The sequence below is a fragment of the Leptonotus elevatus genome, chromosome 1 (genome assembly GCF_054856555.1).
Source record: "Leptonotus elevatus isolate MCC_2025b chromosome 1, RoL_Lele_1.0, whole genome shotgun sequence".
In the NCBI taxonomy this organism is placed as follows: domain Eukaryota; kingdom Metazoa; phylum Chordata; class Actinopteri; order Syngnathiformes; family Syngnathidae; genus Leptonotus; species Leptonotus elevatus.
The window spans coordinates 19508647-19524318 of NC_141239.1; the positions used below are offsets into that span (position 1 = coordinate 19508647).

Consider the following 15672-nt stretch of genomic DNA (forward strand, 5'->3'; position numbering starts at 1 on the left):
ATGGAAATATATGTACACAAGTAAAATATAATATAAAAATAAAAACCAGATTAAAAAAATACACATGTGAAAATATATAAAAATACATTTAAATATAATATAAATAGAGCACTTATTTATTTATTCATTTTAATTACATTTTTATATTTTGTATTTATTTCCACATATATTTCTATACTTATTTTTGAATAAGGTTTTTTCTAAATTCCTTTTTACTTGTATTTATTTATAGATTAATTTATTTATTTACTATATAGATTTTTTCTGTCCTTATTTTTACTTGTGAACTGCTATGCGAATCGCTATATGACACAAGATCCATTTTTTATATTGTACAGGGACCTAATTTGTGACTGTTGAAATGCCTTGGGAGTGCTGCTGTTTTGGTTAGAAACAGTTCAAATAAGTAGTGTTTATAAACTGAAATAATGACCTTTTCATCAATGACTCGTATAGGGAGCCTCCAATTGCAGGGAGGCGTTTATTTGCCTTAAGTGGCCGGCGCACCAATGGACTAACAGACCAGACCTGATGCCGGCACTACATCATCTTTCCACTGAATTGGAAAGCCCCATCAATCAGTCGAGCCCACGCGTGTGTATTATATCTCCATTATTGATATTTGATCAGATTAGCCCTTTCAAGAGTTGCTGCTGAGCGTAACCACCTTTAGTTGCACAGGTAGGCCTTGGAGGAACGCCAAACTCCAGCACACAGACAGCAATAAAATCTAATTCCCAGTGAGTTTGTCCACCTCAGCAGTGTACAGTGCGAGACGGAGTGCCTTTATAGATGGCGACTCCAGTCTCAGGCAAGGTCACTGGAAAAGTGAATTAAAATGAACACATAATTTACTCTATATCGTTTCTCACAGCTCCCGGCGGCTATAGGTTTTTCGCTTCTAAAATGATGGCAACAAATTGAACTGAATAATTTTTCCCTGGGTCGCAACTTACCATATGTAGGACAGCATGAGCAGCAGGGGGCATATGATGACAGCCTGGAGCACCTGCCAATCACGGCACAGGTAAGCCACACCTGGCATCAGCAGCTGGCCGCCCAGCATCACAAAACTGGCCACCATGGTCATGGAGAAGCGCCAACCTGGCAGGCACAGCTCGATCCCTAGTAGGGGGGGGACACGGTAAATATGTGAGTGAGTAAAACAGAGAATGGTAACCATCAGCTAAGGTTCATGAGTCATGTTCCAAAACAGAAAAACAACACCGGTGATCATCGGAGGCTCACAGGTAGTGACATGATTTTTTAAGGTGATGTCATTCTTAGGAAAACGCCTGTAAATTGAAGTGATGAGACATTCAATGCCTCTGGCCGTTGTTACACCTTCTACTGTGTTGTTACCATGACTACAAGGGATTATCTGCATTTGTAAAAAAAACTAGCACATACCCTAGTTTTCAAAACAAAATATATACGTACAGTATATATGGATTCCCTAAAGTGACATGGGTGGGGGAAAAAAAAGAAATATTGTTCTTATTGGGTCGAGAAAACTATTTTTCTAACAAGAAACTTTTGCATTAGGACAAGAAATTTTTGATGAGGAAGTTTCTTAGGATAAGAAAGTAGTCGGCCACTATTATGTTGTGTCAGAGACCTTTAAAGCATCTCAATTCTTGTAGTCTGCTAAATAAGCTATAGCTCGCAGGTACAGGTTAGAACAAGAAAGTTTCTCGTTAGGATGAGAAACATATTGTACTCACCCCCCATACATTTGTGCATCCATTTTATTTTCTATAGTGTTTGTCTTCCGAGTAAGTTGGACCCTATCTCAGCTGATGTTGAGCAAGAGATGGGCCAATAACAGGTATGGCTAGGTTAAAAAAAAAATTTTTTAAAGCAATTTTTATATAACCATAAATCGATTATTTTAATACATGACTAAATTGAATTTTAAAGACCTAAATATTTTTATTTTCACAGGAATTTAAAAGTATTTTCCTACGTTGACAAAAGTCCTGACTTAAGACAATTCAGAATCTTTTTACTTTTATTGAATTAATTCGCAATTATGAAAATATTTTCATCTGATTTTTGCTGATGTCAGTGTTTATGTAACACTTAAATGATTATAGATGTGTTACTCTCATTAATGAAAATTAAAACAAATCATTTGATCAGTTTACTGCCTCTGCATAACTTAAAGGATCTTTGTGCAGTTTGTCATTTTTTTTACTCGCGACTGCCACCTCTGGCCCAATGCGAAACTGCAGCATCTTTGTCAGGCTCGTTTATGGTGCACGTGCGAGTACGTGCGCAATCTTAAAGCGACAGCCACAGCTGACAAACGAAGACATGACTTCAAATGAGGTAAGAACAACTCCGCCTCTCCCCTCCCCTCCTCAAAGAAACTCTGGCGTGCGTAGGTCCGCATACTCTACTATAAAGCAAAGATAAAGCTGATAGGTGCAGTCAGTTAGGGGTGTGAATTGCCTAGTATATGACGATTTGATCCGTATCACGATTCATAAGTCACGATTCGATTCAATACCGATTAATCAAGACACAAATCGATAAATCGATTATTGCGATTTTTCCTAAACTGAAATTTAGAAAATACTATTCGGTAAACTTATACATGTACACTGGTAAAATTTTAATGAGAATGTATTTATTTATCTGAAACATCAGGCTTATAAATGTGAGCCACTGTATTTAACAAACAGGTTGCAATCTGTTTCATGTTTGAACAGCATTTAAATAAAATATTATGGCTAAATGTACCATTAATATAACGTTCTTCCATGCTTAAAGTGTTAACCCCAAACCTAAGTAGGACGTTGAATATTTCCATCAAAAATTGATATTTAAATCGGCCGCATATTGAATCGATGCGAGAATTGTGCGCTGTAATATTGTGATATATTGCCGAATAAATTTTTTTTTAACACCCCTAGTCAGGGTAAAACAGTCAGGGCTCTTCGTACTCATTTGGGCAATGGTGGAGCATGCATGATGTAGAAAAAGCTTTCATATTATTAAACGGTACAATGGACCTTTAAATGGGATTTTAATGTTTGTGGAGTCCTTTTTATCATGTGTTTGATATTTAAGAAAAATTTATGTTGCATAAATACATTTATATTAATCGATAACGGATTAAATTGGACATCAAAATCAAATTGAACTCTTATGAATTAAAATCGAATCGATTCGGGAATTTTGTCTCGATAACTAGCTCTAATCACAGTGCTAGCCCATGTATTACTTTGTTTTTTTTTTGTTTTGTTTTTTTAAATATAGGTCTGAATCTATCAAACTGGACGATTGAACCCGACCTTGAAGCTGAGAAAGGACAACCTTAGCCAAATTGCCCTGAAGTCAACAATAGGACGTGAACATTTTGAAGACCTCCAATAAATCTACAGCTGCTGTTATTGTGAAACTGAGCATAGCAGCACAGTGTGCAGTTGTGAGGGAAGAGCGAGAGTGAAAAAAAACTCCCACACTCTTGTGCTCATTTGTCCACTATTAGAATGGCACCGATTCATTCCGACATTAGCATTCACACCACACAGGCTGCCAGCCACCACAGACAGTGAAGTCCTTTAGTGGCCACAGTGGGATGGCTTCACATCACAGCCCGGAGGGTGAACACTACACCATAGTATCAGAGCGATTCGCACATTGTTCATCCATCTTTTTCAACGTCACATTCACTGCTGCACCAAAATGTGAACTCTCTCCAAAATGGGCTTTTCAAGGTGACAGAGGCCAGCATAATGGGGTGGGTGTCGGGGAGAGCGCTCCCGCTCCATTCCAGCAGAAAAAGACTGGAATTTCAATTAGGACAGCGGGCATGAATTATGCTCCCTGTTGGCGGACAGCGTCACAGCGAGAACGACAGGGCCAATGAGTTGAGAGCGGGCCAATGGGTGCAGGACCCGCTGAGTCTGACCCGACTCAACTGGTTGCGACACGGTTCACTGCTCGCGGATTGCATGGGATTAGAATTCCTCATCTTGGTGGACGGCACGGTGAGCAAGAAACGGGCCAGTCAGCCGTTACCGGGGAGTCTCAGAGAGTTCATACAGATGCAAGAAAACAGATGCTGCTTGCTATAAAAGGGCACAATGATGACCAAGGGTTAAAACGACAACTAAAAGAATAGTGAAAACAAAAGCAGCCTTGACCTCCTTCCACTTCACGTTGACCCTCATCAGCATTCGCACAATGCTGAGCTTGATCTAGTGCCCAACTGACATAAATCTTCTGCAAACCAATACTATATCACACACCGCAAAGTCAAAACTGTTGCTGCCAAGTTCTCCGGAATGACAAACCAATCAATAATACAACTACGAGTGCACTCTGCCCAGTTACGGTGCATTCAAGAAATTGATGAAAATGTCTCAAGATCAAGCTTAATCTAATTGCTTCTATGTAGAGTAGAAAGGAAGGAAACTTTCTGATTAAATAAAGTTGTCGGACTGACTTTTAGCTCCTGCAAATAAAAAGTGGTGATGGTGCAAAATACAACCAAAGTGAACACCTCGTCAGTCTACTGTATTTTTATGTGTATTTATATTTATTTATAGTTTCCCTTTAAACTATTAGGAAAATAGAATGGACACTACACATATCCGTTGAGTCAATTAAACTCTGTTGCTAACCAAAACAGCAGCACCAAGTAAGGCAAGTAAAGTCCCTCAGTTGAATTGAAGTCAGGGCTCGAAAATTGCTATTTATTTCATGCAATTTTATGGAGAAAAAAAATGCTATGTTGGGATATACGTCTTTCTTTTCAAATCAGCTGTCATTGTTTTTTTGGGGGGGAAATTATATATAATGTAACCAATCAAAACTCAAAACCACTTGTGTATTGGTACTTGATATTGATGACTATTCAAGAGTTGAGTATTTGTACTAGTATGAAAAAAAGTGGTATCGATACTAAATGTTTTATGATCGCAGAAGCAAGCAATTCCGAATCAGAAAACCGTCTTCTGGGACATCCACGTCTTCAACGTTCCTAGTTCCGCTGCCCTGTACTTTTCCGTCCAACAGTGATGTAATCAATTCTACTCTAGAGCCAATTAGCAACGACAATAATCCCAAAAGAAGCTTTGACTGCTTTGCTGAGTGGCCAAAGCGGAAAATGAATCGGATACCAGCCACAGCAGACATCTAGCGCAACTCAGCCGACGAGGCTTATTGTTTTACTCACTTGACCACAACAGGCACTCAGTGCAACCACTTCCTGTACCCACAGTAACCTTTAACTGCTCACATCACGTCCTTCTGGCCATGCAGTGCGTCAGGTCCGTTCATCCAACAGGACTTTTTGGTCTTTGCTACAAATGTTTGCACAGATATGTGTCCTTATCTTGAGTCACAGACCTTCTTGTGGGCCTCTGAGATAAAATGAGAAAACAGAAAAATAACAGTTGTCCTCCTGTGTCTTGCCTTGCCTTGAAAGCAAAACACTGGCATGTGTACACATTCAGCAGCTCAAACAGTGAAGCTTTTAAGGGTTGGGCACTGTTACTATTAGCTAGCCACAGCTTGTTGAATCATTCCAGCTTGCCTTTTGTTTGATCACAAATGTTTGTCCTCTAAAATGCACATTAGTCAATTATTAAGCGCAAATAAACACACAAATTGTTCTGTCTGTTATGCAAAGTAGCTATTACATGTAGAGAATAACATAACTAAACATATATGACATAAAACACAATGTAACATAGCTAAAATCCATTACCTAAACCAAAATGGAACTTAACTCATTCACTGCCATTGACGGCTATAGACGTCAAAAATTCGTTTGAACTATTTCCATTAGTTTCATATTTTCCCCCCACTTTTTGAGTATGAAAACCTAGAAAAAAATTATTGTATATTTAGAACAGATATTAAATTCCTGATTAATTGTGAGTTAACTAGTGAAGTCATGTGATTGATTACAATTAAAAATTGTAATCGCCTGATGCCCGTAATAAAAAAGAAAAGATTATAAAAAATTAGGGGCGTCAGACAATTAACATTTTTAATTGTAATTAATCGCATGACTTCAATAGTCACTCACAATTAATCAAAAATGTTATATCTGTCCTTAATGTACAATAAAAAAAAATCTAGGTTTTCATACTCTTGTTAACAAAAGTGGGAAAAAATGTGAAATTAATCGAAATAGTCTATAGCCGTCAATAGCGGTGAATGAGTTAAGAAGGTATCATAACAAGAGACATGAATTAAACAGGAAAATAAGATAATCTAATTAAGCAGATGTGCATGATTAAAAATAACAATCCCCCAAAGTGACATTTGATCACTTTTCTAAGTCAAGTATAAACTGAAAATGTGTAAAATATTGTAATTTATATTCTGTTATAGAGCCAAGATTAAAGACCGACTCCTCTCCATAAAGCTGAAGTAATTTAAGGAAATGCTCGTCTGGACCAAAGCGAGCTCAGCTATGTGCAAAGCTGCTGATGAGTTTCGGCTGCTTGTGAGTGACAGGCCAGTGCAGCATTGTCAGCACTGAGCCTATTCCTGATCTGCAGCCAGCCAGGCTTGCTGCTAGACTGGTCTTCCTACAGATGGAGGAGCTTTTGTGCGAGCAAGGAAAAGTGCTTTGTCAGTGCGAAGGGGGGGAGAGCGTTCGCGCATAACTGTAGGTCACTTTTAGCCACTGATAATTTAAATTACATCAAGTATGAAGACTTAGTTCTCCCGGAAATCTTAATTCTTCATCTTATCAAGACACTTTGCACCCTTCACTGCTGTCAACTTTTGTGGGTATGGCTCGGGGGAAGGCCCTTTTCTGTTCCAAGTTTGAAACATTTTCAGCACCCTATAATTGCGGTAAATGAGATTGTAAAATTTGGTTTTACAAAATCATATCAATTTCATCTTGTTTTTGTTCATGAATTAAAATATCCATAGGTTTTAGTCTAGGTTTTATTAAGTGAAGTATATTTTCGTCTCGTTTCATTAGTCGACGAAAATGCATACTGATTTAGTCTCAGTTATTGTTTGCTCGTCTCGTTTTTGTCCAATGAATAATGTGTGTTGACCAAATATTTTTGTTTAGTTTTCATTGACGAAATTAACACTACGATGGTCACAACATACGACATTTGGAGATTACAAAAATACCCAATAAACTAGTTTGTGCAGCAATGTAACAGCCATGCTTACTGTAGATTAGTGACAGACTACAACACATTCCAACTAATGTAAAAATATGGGTCAGGTCACCATTATAGTAACAGAAGTCTATCATAAACCAATGACCTCCTGCATTTAAATTGAAAGCAGCCATAGTGTGCAATAAAGAATTAAAATCAACATGAGATATAGAAATTAAACGTGTAATGTACAGGTTTATACCAACATGGGGGCTATTTCCCTAACAAAAGACATTTAAAGTCAAACACCCCATAATCCTGGGAACAAAATATATTGCTCGTTTTAAATATTGTTTTTATGTTTAACAGTGGCAAACTAATTTTTACACGTTTACGACAGTTGCACTACAGGGCTTGTACAGTTGATAAAGACTTAAACTTGGGCTGGGCTATAAATTATTTTGATTGCTCAACCACTTCAGGGTGTACCCCGCCTACTGCCCAAAGCCAGCTGGGATAGGCTCCAGTTTTTTTTTTAAATTTAGTTAGTTTTAATTAGTTTTCAGAGTGGTTCTGTTAGTTTTTATTAGTTTTAGTTATTTAAAAAAAATGCAACATTTTAGTTTAGTTAGTTTCACTATTAGTTTTTTTTCAGTGTATTATTTGTGCGCAATATTTAATAAAGACCATGGTAAAATGAAAAGTAACACATTTCTTACCTAGCGGGCTGCTGCTTGATGACCTCACTTCTGTGTGACGCACTTTCAAACGTCCTTATTCCGGTTAACATCAATATAAATATACTTAAAATCACATTTAAAATCATCACCAAAGGCTCATGCATTAAAGTAATAATGGTATTTCGGATTTTGCTAGAATTATAGTTAGTTTTAGTTTTGTAAAAATAAAATGTAGTTTCGTTTTTTAAAAAGCATTTTCGTTTTTATTTGATTTCATTAACGAAATAGTTTTCTGAATTTTAGCATTAGTCTATTCGTTAGTTTTCGTTAACTAAAACAACCTAGGTATTAAGATAACTTGTTTTTCACAGATTAGGAAGATTAACTGCTGTTGAGTATTGTTAAATTACGTGTGTACGTGTGTGTGTGTGCGCGTGTGTTCCTTCTGCGTTTGTGTGTGTTTAATTGTTACTTGAAGGAATATTACTGCCAGAAGTGATTGCTAATTTCCAGTTAGCATGTCAATGGGATTTTACATTGACTTTAGCATTGAAACTGGGGATGTTTTTAAATTAAGCATGTCTTGGATTAAAGTTCATACAATGTGTGTAATTATTTTTGCTGTGTGTTTAGTTTTATGGTTTAACACCGATTGGTGTGCCAATGCACAGCTTGAAGCATGCTCAGGGAGAGCAGAAGCACATACACGTCACAAGCTTGCTGCACAAGAAACATGGTGCATTCAGGGTACTTTCACAACATCAGGAACTTGCATATCCACCTCGCCGTTCAGCACATTAATCGCTTCGCTTTGATTAGAATGTTTTTTTAAGATGGCAAGAAGCCAAAATCGAAATCACGATTACATGTTCAATTAATTGCCTAGCTGATGTGAAAGATGATGACAGTTTAACAGTTTGCCACCTTGGGAAAGCCTGTTAATAGCTGTTCATTGCGCATGCGTCATAAATCATCTAAATGGGACTTATTCTGTCCAATAACTATTTGAAGGGCTTTTCTACAACCTTCCTTGATTATACAAATGGGTGACTCCTTTAGACTCGGCACACAAATAACTCGAGGCACTGTCAATACCGAGGAGCAATGAAAGAGAGCTATTGACGATTAATAAGGTCATAGCCATTGATCGCAGACGTGAGAGACTGCCAAAAAGCCGCAGGTCACCACCTTTTTAATTCATGTGCTTGAAAGTGTGAGCTATTTAAAAAAGTGAAGTAAAACACAGCTTGGGTGAGTGTTTCCTTTTGAGTGTATTTGTCTATTTTGACCTTACACCAGGGATGTGATTTGACCAAAGTGAAATTATCTGAAAATTTAGCCGGGGGTCTGGGGGCCGCGGGCACTCAGCTAGGTCCAGAGCTCATGGGTTTTCCGTGTTTTTAAGTACTTTCAATGCACTCAGATGACAAAGAAATAGACAAAACAACAGCATAAATTTTCAATGTATATTGAACTATCCCATATAAAATTGCAGTTTTAGTCAACTCAAAATCAGTCACATTCAAAAACATTGGACTGCCTTTGCTTTTAAAAACTATCACTGAGAATATCATCATATATATTTACCATGCAATAAATCATTTAATCAATCATTCTTAATTTAATACATAATGCATAACAAAAACATAAAATACCTCACGCAGCAAGCTCTGGTAAAAACACAATCATGCATTCGTCGAATGCATGATTGACTAAGATCATCTCTGTAACTGCATACATCAAGACAGTCAACATATTGAAACCTGAAAAGTGCAAACATGCAGCATTCATTTGAGTTTGTGTCAATGATTAACCATGTTAAATATTTATGGCCATTTTTATTACGTTATAATATTTTCTAAAATTTGATTTCGATTAATTTGAAAAGTTTACCACCGACCTCAAAATTCACGACTCTGTCAACAACTTGTACAGGTTGTTGGGGTGGATCACGTCTCTCTATTACCGCTTCCGATTGTGATGTCAATAAGGGATGGAGGCCGTAAAGTTTTGGAGTTTTCGTTTGGGCACCGAAACTTCCAGCGATGGAATAATTTGTTGTTCTTGACTGGAGTTCTTTCACGTGTTTTTTGCTCTTTGCGTGACTTTCAAGAGCTTTGAAACCTCTCGCACCATCGTCAACGGTATCACGGCACCAAATGCAAAGCGCTTTCCCGGCACGATCGATCTTCCGAATAAAGTCACTGAACAAATTCGTCACAGTCTTCTTTCCAACATTTGTAGATATATCCTTCTCTAACCAGTCCCATCGAAACTTGTTTTTTGCGATCTTGTCAATTTCCTTAACTCGCGGAGCATCTTTGCGTTCGATCACGGACATCTTTCTTTAAACACCCGGCAAAAACGTCTGAGAAATGAACAATGGCATACTCCTATGCCTTTATAACAAGCGCGTTTATTGGTCAACAAACACTGGCATATGCCTATGCCTTTATAACAAGCGCGTTTATTGGTCAACACGGAGACTTCAGCCAATCGCAAGATCAGTTTCATTTCAGTTACGGAAACACTAAAATGGAATGCTGTTGAGACGAAATCGGATTTTTTACCACTTTAAAAATTGTAACATTTTATTTTTGGAGATAAAAAAAGCGGAATTCCGCGAATTAGCGGAAAAATCACATCCCTGTTACACCCTTTCCTCCCCCCCAAACACACGCTCAATCACAAAAACAAGCCAAGAGAAATAATTTCACAATGTAAACTCAGACATGAATTCCTTCATTTTGACAATCACTGGACTTCACTCCTGAATTTTGGAGATAGCTTGAGGTTATTATTATATGTCAAACTCTCCCAAATAGGGAAGTGTTTATTTTTTCCAGCTAGATAGACAGAATGTGAAGTAGAGTCATAGCAGAAGCGGCTTTGCTGAGCATGCACGGGCCAAAAGGTTGCACGGAAGGGAACTTTAACCCTCCTCGATAGAGAGAAATCTGCACCTTTACCCATTTATCAAGATGACGACTGAAGAGAGATTGTAGATGGGGGCGAGGTCAAGGACATGGCAAACTGTATTGCAGATAATTGAAAAATACTATTTCCGTGTGAAAAATACAGGGCCTAACCCAAGCCAGATTCTCCAAATATCGTATCATCCATTTTAGAGCATTCACATTTTACTTAAACGAAACCGCGACTGTAATGACAAGTTTGTGCTATATAATTTATTTGGTTGTTACTAACATAACTATGAGATTCATTTTTGAAAAATCATTTCTAGTTTAATACATTTTATAGAAAGTTTATTTGGACGTACGCCGCCATCATTATTTACGTCGCAACGCATTCAGTGCGTAGTAACATAGAATGGCGGCAGGCTTTCACCCGACCATGGTGAAACGTCTACAAAGAAAGCAAGGTAAGTCTACGTAGCGTTCCTAAAACTCTTGAATGCGTCTGGTGAATGACGTGAGCACGGCGTGGGGGAGGGTGATTCTCCCGATCGCATGTTGTTTCTTTAGGAACGCTACGAGGCTTACCTTACTTTCTTTATAGGCGTTTCACATTGCTCGGCAGAGAGCCGCCGCCATTTTACGTCACTACGCACTAAATGCGTTGCGACGTAAATAACAATTGCGGCATACGTCCAAATAAACTTTCTACAAAATGTATTAAACTGGAAATTATTTTTGACAAATGAATCTCATTGTTATGTTAGTAACAACCAAATAAATAATATAGAGAAAACCTGTCATGACAGTCAGGGTTCCTTTTAAAAGGGACACTCATTAATCTGATCATATCATTTTTATTCCATGTACAACTAACACCTTTAAAAATGCACAGCGACTAAGAGCTCAGCTAACAACCAATCACGGCAACCAACCAAAAGCCTTCTCAACAGAAAGAACAAGGCCTTTATGGCAAAGGACCATTAGGAGCTCAGGGCAGTCCAAAAGGAACTACAAAGAAAACTGAGTGAGGCCAAGAACAACTACAAGGAGAAGACTGAGTCCAAGTTGGGACAGAGAACACCAAAGTCGAGTGTGACGTTGGATGAAGATGACAGGCTAGAGCAGATCGACATCATTAGCTTAAGGAGGCCCAAATTTGGCTTTTGAGCTGAACCCGTTTCTTCTGAGAAGACTAAGATGGTTTATTGTTCGCAAGAGGCTTGTAAGGATCTTCGACTATGATGACCAGCGCACTCTTCTTTGTACATTTGAGATGAGCAACAAAATCACAAATCTGTAGGGAGGGAGTGAGCAGGCCTGGCTACCAACGGCGAGCATGCCCGACGAGGAGCCTGCATTAGTGGCGAGCACACGTGGCTGGCTAGCTAGCTACCAGCTAGCAAGAACTAGATAAGATAAGAGAAATAAAAAAATACATCATCGAGATGGCTGCATAATATCCCAATCTGTTTGTATCATCTGATTTTTACAACTTGCTCTCGCTTCATCCCTAAAAATGTTGTTCTTAAGCGGTGCTGTAAACGCACACAATGTGAACATGTTTGAACAGGTGTTACAGATGATTTCCGCCTACTCGTGTAGCTTAATTAACCAAACTAATAAGAGTACATATCATCACCTGTCTGCACTCATTCAGCAAACACAAAGGACACTACTTGTGAGGACAAACATGAAGCCTCACCGTTGTGAGTGAGGGTACCAAATGGAAAACATCTCGGCCGGGATGGCCCCAAGCTAACTAACCAGACAAGGTGCAAATACCCACATGTGGATATATAGGAGAACCTGATGGAAGGACTCACTATTTAACAATTAATTTTAGTCTTAATTTATTAGACGGCACTTAACAACAACCATCTATTCTTAAAAGCAAACATTGCGCAATATGTCTGAAAACAGACAATCCCTCATGACACATTGCCGCGATGTTGCCTGCATTTTCCGCCTCCTTCTCCTGCCTATGAGTGTGTGTGACGTGCACTAGCATGCCCAATCGGACGCGTACAACAGCCGAGGAGAAAAAAATATAGCTCCTGGCGGTCGAGTGACTACAAAGACTGCTCACAGCGAGTAAACATGATAAACAAGTGTCTTTTTGCTTATATAATGAAGCGTTTATCACGCACAGGCCCACTAGCGCAATCTGAGCAGTAAATGGATCATCATCCGGTTGGAGGCCCTTTGATTACATTTATACGGAGCTAAGTCATGCCTAAACCATGAATTATTCGACTAACTGTTCATTCTCTGCTATGCATCGCATCCACCCAAGAAACACTGGTGCGATACGTAAAATTAGAATTTTAGCAGGTGAACGTCAACTTTGAGCACAACTCTATGTTGGTAATAGCTAAATTTAAATTAAAAATATCTTTACGAGAACGGGGTGATGTTAAGTGGGATGAATCTAGGTTTTTGAGAGAATATTAACTAAAAACAATATTTTACCAAATGATGAAACTTTTGTCTTTTTTCTTCTGTCAGAGCATTACGAGATTTATGTTGTAATATGGTATGAGAATAAAAGTAAAAAGCAAGATTGTAAGAAGAAAATAGGAAACTTTAGAAGTGAATTTCTACATGAGAATAAAAATGTTTTTCTTACAAAAAAAATACAATTCAGGGATGTTTGATACCAATTTTTTTCAGACTGATACCAGTATGAGTACTAAACATCAAACACATCAAATCAAATACCGATACCACTAGTACATACAATTCCCCCCAAAACAATGACAGGTCATTTGAAAGAAAGACATATACATCCCAATATAGCTTTTTTTTCTGATATTAATGGCAATTCTCTATTTTTCTTATTTCTAGTCCTGATCGTAAAACGTCCATACTGGTATCGGCCACTGTTGCAAGTACCGATACCTTAATATAAAGCACTGATAGATACCTGCTAGCGGCACTCGCACATTGGGAGATGACCATTCCACCACCGAGCCATGCCCTATTACAAAAATAATACATTCCGAAAAATAATAACTATGCTACAAAATTTGGGGGTGAATTTCTTTCCATCGACAACTTTTTTTTTTAACACTTCAAAACGCCATAAAAAAAAAGTAGACATGCTAAATGAGTAAACAAGAACAGTTACATTTGAACCCCACCCCCATCAACAAAACATTTTTTTTTTTAATTAAATCTTGCTTGAAGCCGCATTTTGGTCTGACGGTCGGCCATTCATGGAAACTATATTTGCAGAAGCTCGCACATGTTCACATGTAAATCTGTGTTTAATTTGCATACGGGGCGGGGGATGTGAAGTGCTTATTCAAACGATGGATGACGCCAATAAATCTGTCCACAGGTGGAAGCGCTCTAATGGTGGGTCTGAGGAGAGCCCGTATACTTCGCTGGCTGGCTGCTTAGCCTAGCACACATCGGTGGTTCAGGGTAAAAAGAAAATAAAGCTTGCATCAAATGAATTTGTATAATAAATGACTGCTGTTTCCTTGCAACCAACATACTGCAAATCAGTGTCGTAAAAGCATGACATTTAATAAACAAAATCAGTGCAAATTACAAGTGAGAAACCCTGTCAGCTCTTCATACACACTTCATTCAAAAAGCTGCTTGCCTGGTTTCCTATGTTCTTCCTTTCCTCTTTCCTTTTTCCTTTTTACTTTTCAGTGTCCCTGTGTGGCAGATAGCGTCAGTAGCTGAACAAGTGTCACATCCTATCAGCGATGTTTGAACCCGCTCTAAAGCCTCAACAGGGCAGTCAACTCGGGCGCAATGAATGTGTGCACATTGTCCTGTAGCTGCTTTTTTTTTTTTTTTTTTAAACCACCAGACATAATGAGTTAATGGTATTTTTTGAATGTGTTATAACAAATCACACACTGTCACACTATCCAATCTACTTAAACTTGATTATTCCATCGATTAATTGAATAAAATAAAAAAAACACAAAAAAAAAAAAAAGGTTAACGTTATTAATCCACTAAAGTGAACATAAATTGAATAGAGTAGATAAAAATACTCGTAATTTACTATTTTCCTTTACATATGCATTATTAAACACCAACAAAATTAGCCTATGCTAATCGTGATTAGCTTTAGCGCGCCAGCGATTACCACTTAAGGTAAACATTAACTACCATTTCACTCACACATACATCAGTATATTTACATTACACATGTAATAGTGCCTTAAAAGTCACTTACAGACAATGTTTCAACACAATTCCATTACGGTTAGCATTAGCGCGCTAACAAACATAAATATTTCCAATCAGCACTAGCAGTGTGACAAATTAAGGTAGGCGGTACATGAATTTCTTCAAGATGTTTGGTCAAGATCAGACCTTGTGCTTGAGTTATAGGAAGTCCCTATTAATGCAGGTCCAATCATATGGATATATTTGTCTCAAAATTATTCATGCAAATATATCCACAATTTTCACGTCTTTCAGATGCACCGATATATCCACGGGAACAGAGTTAAACTGGGGTGCAATATTCAATTTCCACTCCTTATGCGCACCAACACACCACTTATATGCACCCCTGATTATAACACTTTAAGCAACAGATTCTTGGGTTTTAGGCAGGACACACCCAACAGCTTCCTGCTATTTTGAATCCCACTTGAGGGTTTGGGTTAGGTCGAGATCTGACCTTGTGAAATTGTGTTAATAGATTTCTGTGCGTCTTAGCAATGCAAACTTTGACGCTGTGCTAAACTTTCTTGTATTTGGATCAAATTTGGTCTCTGAAAAATCTTCCAAAGTGAAATACACAAATGCCAATTGGCCCATTAAGAGTATGTCCGCTCAAACTAAAATGGCTCTTTTCCTGTTTCTTTTCAAGCATGGCTTCTTAAGACATTTCAGTGTGTCTTGTTTTGACAAACACATCTATCTGATTTCCCCATCTACTGGACATACTTTTGTCGAGGATATATTTTTTTGCCCCCCGACTTTGAGGTGGATATCACTGAACAGCTT

General features: G+C 38.1%; 1 protein-coding gene across 1 annotated transcript in view; it reads right to left on the reverse strand.

Moving 5' to 3' along the window:
- LOC147181174 (solute carrier family 22 member 23-like) overlaps positions 1-15672 on the reverse strand; it is a 50484-nt gene that overhangs the window by 16495 nt on the left and 18317 nt on the right. Inside the window, exon 4 of the mRNA XM_086081460.1 lies at positions 957-1125. Coding sequence (XP_085937586.1) covers positions 957-1125 — 169 coding nt within the window. The remainder of the gene's footprint in view (positions 1-956; positions 1126-15672) is intronic.